Source organism: Rhincodon typus, chromosome 22, assembly GCF_021869965.1.
Source record: "Rhincodon typus isolate 14 chromosome 22, sRhiTyp1.1, whole genome shotgun sequence".
NCBI lineage: Eukaryota > Metazoa > Chordata > Chondrichthyes > Orectolobiformes > Rhincodontidae > Rhincodon > Rhincodon typus.
This window is the reverse complement of record NC_063353.1, coordinates 29,900,347-29,907,291: the sequence shown is the minus strand read 5'-3', so window position 1 is coordinate 29,907,291 and position 6,945 is coordinate 29,900,347. Positions and strand designations below refer to the sequence as shown.

At 42.4% G+C, this 6,945-nt stretch overlaps 1 protein-coding gene across 1 annotated transcript in view; it reads right to left on the bottom strand.

Annotated features, from left to right (window-relative positions):
• LOC125485733 (LHFPL tetraspan subfamily member 3 protein-like) overlaps nt 1-6,696 on the bottom strand; it is an 83,241-nt gene extending 76,545 nt beyond the window's left edge. The window contains exons 1-2 of the mRNA XM_048609964.1: nt 6,674-6,696; nt 4,858-4,985 (exon numbers count right to left, since the gene is read on the bottom strand). Of these exons, the coding sequence (XP_048465921.1) occupies nt 4,858-4,985; nt 6,674-6,696 (151 nt within the window). The remainder of the gene's footprint in view (nt 1-4,857; nt 4,986-6,673) is intronic.
• Nucleotides 6,697-6,945: the final 249 nt, after the last annotated feature.

Genomic DNA, 6,945 nt, shown 5'->3' with positions numbered 1-6,945 from the left:
ATTTCTGAAGAAGGGTCTCGGCCCGAAATGTCAGCCTTCCTGCTCCTCTGATGCTGCTTGGCCTGTGTTCATCCAGCTCTACACCTTGTATATCTCAGATTCTCCAGCATCTGCAGTTCCTACTATCTCTGAAACTGCCCAGGAACACGGTCCAAAAACCCAGTTCACACTCTCCACGCCCTCCTTCTGTTTGACCATCATCTCCCAGACTTGCTGGTACCAATTGTCAGGTACTAAACTCATTAGTGGTCAAACATCTTTTATCTGGTTAAACATTCTGCTTTCCCTGGTTTCTAAGCATCTGTGAACCAATTTGATTAAGAAACAACCTACAATTAACTTTCAGGCCTGGCTTCACAAACAACAGCTTGTTTGTCCCTTTTTTTAAAACACAACTTGCTTCCTGCAGTCCAAAGCCACTGTTCACATTGCCAAGCCAAATTTGAAAAGACTAAAGTAAAAGCAATGAAAAACATCAGTGAGCATTCTAAGACCTACAGGTCTAAGAAAACAGCCAATGCACTCATCTTGCCAATCATAAGCTGCTTTCAAGAAATGAGGAAAATAAAGGAAACCTGTAATATTAACAATGGGGTTATGTAGCCACATGACTGGACTAGACAACAAACACTTTTCAGCAGAGCTAGAAAATTCAGTTTGGCAAGGTAGCAGCACAATTCAGGTTTATCAGATTTCTGAATTTTCCAGGGTGTAAATGAGCGGAACCCATATACCTAATAGAATGAAGTACGATTTGCCAACTATCCAGACTGAGCATAACCAGGCACAAATAGTCTTTCACCTCAACGTCCAATTTTCTGGAAGTTGTCATGATGCAATGATACAGTTACTAATGTGATTGGGGCTGATGTAGTCCAGTTTTATCAGAGAAGTAGGCCCCATATAGCGTTGAATGGTTGGAAGTAACAGCTCCATGTTGATCTGATGCAACACAGGAAGGCTCACAGTAAAGCATACAACACAAGTCTTCGGTACTCAAAAGATCAGGCCAACAATGTCATGTTATCAATCCTCTTCAGGGCTTTCGGTTTCGACATGAATGAACTAAGATTCTGAAGGAACCAAACACAGTTTTTCTGATGAAGGGTCTAGACCCTTCCTGCTCCTATGATGCTGCTTGGCCTGCTGTGTTCATCCAGCTCTACACCTTGTTATCTCAGATTCTCCAGCATCTGCAGTTCCTACTACCTCAAACACATTATCCAGATTTCTTTAACTTTTAATGGAAGTAATCAACTAGCTCCTATTCCTTCTTTGCCACTTACATTCAAAATGAGTTGCCAGCTTCAGAGATAATTTCTGTTCAGTATTATATTAAACAGGACTGCCAACAAAGCTCCAACCTGACTGAAATCACGACAACATAAAAACATATCTTAAGAGAATTCAGTACTTTGTCATCTGGCATTCATAAGTAATGAGTAGAAACCACTTCTAGTTAAGATCTAAAAGGAATTCTTAGATTACTTTCAACCCGATTAATAAGACCAAAACAAAGTTTTCCTAAATAAAGAGACTACAGGTCAGCTAAATGTCAATTTCTGGAGGGTTTCTCTCTGAGAGCTCTAACATGTTATTTCATACAATTTTCGGTAGATTTCTTCATTATGTATGCAACTTGCCTCTAAAGTGCCCGGCTCGTGTTATTGTGTCCTTACCAGAAAAGAAAGAACTACTTTTCACAGCCGGGACTTCCTGCGGTTCCTACCCTGATGGCATTTCTGAAATGCAGCTGTCCACCAGGTCAAGTGCTGTTAGTTAGGAGCTGCCCTTCACTGTTCCTATGTGTGAAGAATTGCCCCAGAGTTTGTTCAGGAAGTGAAGGTGCTACCCCACTTCACTAACAGGGTCATGGAGGTCCTAGTGGTTGGGGTGGTGAACGGAGGTGGAATTCTTTCTTCTGCACCACCAAAGGAGATCATGATACCAGAGATTGCGAGCCTAGTCCAAATTCGCCACTATGTCAATGTAATATCCATGGTGTGGAGAAATGCCCATCAGTGCAGGAAGATTAGTGACTTTCTGTGATCCATGAGGGTCAGTGCCTCCATGTTCTCTCTGCCACCTTGCACTCACTCAACTCAAACTCATGGTCTACCAGTTTCATTACTGCATGCAACATCCTCCCTCAATGGCTCTCACCCACCCTTGGGTGATGTCCAAATTGGAAACCCAGAGGAGCAAATGTCTAACTGGAGCTGCCAGGTTCCTGCACTGACTTTCATGTAGGGTATTGTCATCATCTAGTTCCTACCCAGAATAGCAAGCTGCAAATCAATGAGGTGAGATTAGGTACTAATGTGTTATAAACGCATGCATATAGGCTTCTCACCACTCACTGTTCAAAAGTTAGTTCGCTAAATGTATGACAAAACAATTGACTGACTTTAGGGGTAATACAGAAGATATGGCGAACAAGGCGTACTGGGGATAACGTTGTAGTTGTTGAGAATCATGAATATTAGTTTCAAATACAGAATCATTGCTGAAGCATTATGCATCCTCATTGTACCATTACCCAGCTAAGGCACAATTTCCAATGCCAGTAGCTACACTAATAGATCACTATAGACCACTTGATTCAGTTCCTACGGTTTTTAAAATTAGTTCTCCATTCCATTTCTTCAGGAGATATTACAATCACCAAGCCAGAAAGGCATGATTTAGAAAGTTGAATTTTATGCCATTCATATCATCAAGTTACCTGCCAATATTGTGCACATTTAAAAATGAAATGCATTGAAAAAACAAGAAGCAAAACTGGTAGCAAACAACTCCTAAATGGAGATCCAGAGATACAGATAATACAATGTGAATACTTTGTATCTCAACAGTTATGCGTGTGAACAACACTGCAGAAAAAAATTACTTTTCAAATCTGTGTTGAGTGTATAGTGAAAACCAGAACTATACATCATTGACAACTCTCTCCCCTCTCCCATTGCATCAAAAATAACAATGCAGCTGTTCTGGTAGTGAAGTGCATTGAATGCGTAATATAATTTTAGGATGACTACAAAACCACTGACTCCCAAAACTACTTTCACTACAGCTCTTCACACCCACATCCTGCAAGGATTCCATCCCATTCTCCCATTGCCTTCACCTTCATCGTTTCTATTTGGATGATGTCACCTTTCAAAACAGGGATGATGTCACCTTTCAAAACAGGGATGCTGATATGGCTTCCTTCTTCCATGACCATGGCTTCCCACCCACTGTGGTTGACAGGGTCCTCAACCTCATCCAACCTATCACCTATGCTTCTGCCTTTGCTCCTTCCCATCACTCACAATAGCGTGATCAGGTGTCCTTCCCCTCACTTTCATCCCACCAGACTCTGCATTCAAAGAATCATTCTCCACCATTTCAGGAAACTCCAGCAGAATGCTACCACCAAACACATTTTCCCCTCACTCCCTTGTTTGCATTTTGCAGGGACTATTCCCTCCGGGATAGCCCTCGTCCATTCCCTGATCACCAATACCAACCCACCTTCCCATGGCACCTTTCCACAGAAGGTGCAACACCTACCCCTTCATCTCCTCCCTGCTCACCATCCAAGGACCTAAACAGTTCTTCCAGGTGAAGCAGCATTTCACCTGTACGTTCTCCAATCTTGTGTATTGTATACGCTGCACCCAATGTGGCCTACTCTACATTGGAGAAACCAAACGTAGACTGGCTGACTGTTTTGCAGAACACCTCCAGTCTGTACGCACGCATGACCCAGACCTTCCTTTAGCCGGACAATTTCACACAGCATCCTGCTCACGTGCCCACTTGTCTGTCCTTCGCATGCTGCAATGCTCCAGTGAATCACAGCGAAAACTACAGGAGCAACATCTCATCCTCAAACTAGGCACTTTACAACCTTCTGGGCTCAATATCGAGATGAACACCTTCAGTTTGCAAAACCACTCTCATTCCTTCCCTTTCTTTTCAGCTTTACTTGTTACATTCTCAATCACCATCTCCTCTCTCCCCTCCCTCCACCCCAGTGGGACTTTCTGTTCTTTCTTGTCTGGCTGTTAGACACACCATTGTTCTGCCATTCTCACATTCTGATCACTTAATCTGAACTATCAACATCCTTTCTCCCCCAGCACTCCACCATTTCCCCAGCATCCCCACTATTGCATAAATGCTGCCTCCTCCACACTTCACTTCAGCTCTGATGAAGAGTCATCTAGCCTCAAAATGTCAGCTTGGTTTCTCTCCATGCATGCTGCCTGACCCACTGTAATCTCCAGTATTTTTTGTTTTCAGCACTCTTACGGATTTTTTTTTCAATTGTTCTGATTGGCAAAGGTGATGATAAAAGGCATATATTACACTGCAGAGAAGATGACCAAACTTAGGAAGCGAAATGGCTCCCAAAATCTTTTGCGGCACTTTTAGTGACCAAGAGTAGAATCAGCAGAAGAAACAAGGTCTTTCTGCCTGCAGTTGCTGAGTAGCTGAGGGGACTCAGGTCTTCACAAAAATTGAAAGTAAACATGCTAAAAAGCAGTCACAGATTGACATGTAGGGCCCAGCTGCAGAACCTACAGAGATAACTGCATGCTGAATGGATGACTGCAGAATTTCAATGCCATCCACTAGAACACTACACCATCTGGGAATAAACTCCTCCATATGCTGCAGAAGCTCTGTGGTAATGACACACAGAAATCATCATTCTGCTGAATCCCTGAAGTCTGCATCTCTGTCCTCTTCAGCAGAGCCAGGAAATACACTGGCACCCTTCCACCCCTAATGTACTGTTTCTCAGGCTAACCTATTGCTTCTTGCATTTGCTTGGTGAATTACCTTGTACAGCGCCCTCTAACTCACCATATACAATACACGGGGTTACCAATACTGTGCTGGTGCCTGAAAGGATGAAAGCAAATGATGGTGTATCTTCAGAAGGATTCGCCTCCTCCTGTCTGCCACAGCCTGAACTGACATTGCTGAAGGACCTAGAAAGAAGGGAGAGGGACCAGAGTTAGCCTACAAAAGTAATGGGTAAAGGATGGCTGCACTACGCATCAGTAGAATGTCATGCTGTGTGAATAGAAAGTTCAGTTGAGCAAGGAAAATTTACTCAAACACACTGCTTGCATCATGGCAGGACCTCTTCTTAAACTTGTATACTCCCTGCGTGTATGTTTTCCCTTCAAGAAGAGTGGAAATGGTGAACATGTATCTTTTGACTTTGTTGGGCAGTTTAGCATCTAGTTGTGCAAGCAGAAACGGAAGGAAATATAAATATTGTGTCTGCAGGAGCAAGGATAATGAAAGCTTATGTGAAATGTGAAAGAGATGTGAAGTGGTGGACATCTTAGTTACATTTCCTGCACTGCAGCCTGGCCTTGAAGACCATACTCATGTCATTCACATATTCTGCCAACTCAGTCCATTGCTCCTGAGGTAGTTGCCTGGATATCTGGCTAGCACCACTGAGGATTTGGATCCTACATACTATTCACTTGCTTCATGAAATCCTCTGTGGCACCATCTGAAAACCTGGCTACCAAGATAGTAGGAACTGCAGATGCTGGAGAATCTGAGATAACAAGGTGTAGAGCTGGATGAACACAGCAGGCCAAACAGCATCACAGGAGCAGGAAGGCTGACGTTTCGGGCCTAGACCCTTCTTCAGAAATTGCTACTTTTGGCTTAGTACCTTGGCTACTACAATCTTGCAGTAAACATCTTCAAATAATTACCATGTGAAAAGTGCCTGAAATAGCATCTGTCATACAGGATTCCCCAACATACAAATTAGAGATTCTCCTATAGGAAGCATGATTAACATTTTCCAGAAACCCTCAACTTTATGAATGCTCATCGCAAACATAGGCATCTGGCCGATGACATCTGGCATGGATCATGATGCCTTGCTTATCCAATGCACAAAACATTTAAAAAACAATGTAATGTCATCTGGTACAAGGGCTCCTCAGGAAAAGAATCCTTTAGCACCTGGTCCTTGCTCTCAGACTGTATCTACGAAAATTAATAGTTTAAGTGTTTTATTTTTCAACTTGCTAAACTGTGTTTGCAATGCCATTGGAATTGTTCATGTCAGGCACATAAATAACAGTAGAACTTATTTGAGTTACAGGTCATATGCAATGATGCACTGAAACACAACACCAGGATCTAGGCTTATCTCAAATTAATCCTTCAGGTTTATTGATATTATTTAATTTACACCATATCTGTAGTTTCTTCTCCATAACATCCTTTTGAAACCTCCATGTTGTCTCACCTTATAACCTTATATACCTCACCTTATATGTCTCGCATTGACGATATTTAAATATAAACTACCAAACAATCTTAAAACAGAATTAGCTTATCTAATAAAAAATTAAAGCCGAATTTCCAATTAATTTACACGTCAGGAGATATATCCTTCAGCACATCATAAAAATTTATTAAAAGTAAAGTTCTTTCGGGCTGCATTTGCTGACACCAGTGCATGCACCACTGAAATTCGTGCGTACATATTTAAATGAATTCAGGGGCTGGGACCTGGGAGGGGGCCTTGGATAACTGATCGAGCTGGTCAGGTCCTAAAGGACAGAGCTGTGAAACTGGGTCTGCGGCGTGTGGTGAGGGAACCAACAAGAGGGAAAAGCATATTTGACCTCAACCTTACCAATTTGCCAGCTGCAGATTCATCTGTCCATGACTGTATCACTAAGAGTGACCACCACACAATCCTTGTGGAGGCGAAATCCCACGTTCACATTGTGTGATATTATTACTGTACTAAATGGAACAGACTTTGAACAAATCTAGTAACTTTAGACTGTGAATCCGTAAGGCAGTGTGGGCCATCAACAGCGGCAGAATTGTACTCCATCATAATCCACAACTTTACAAACTGGCATATCGCCGGGTCTATCATTACTATCAAGCCAGGGGATC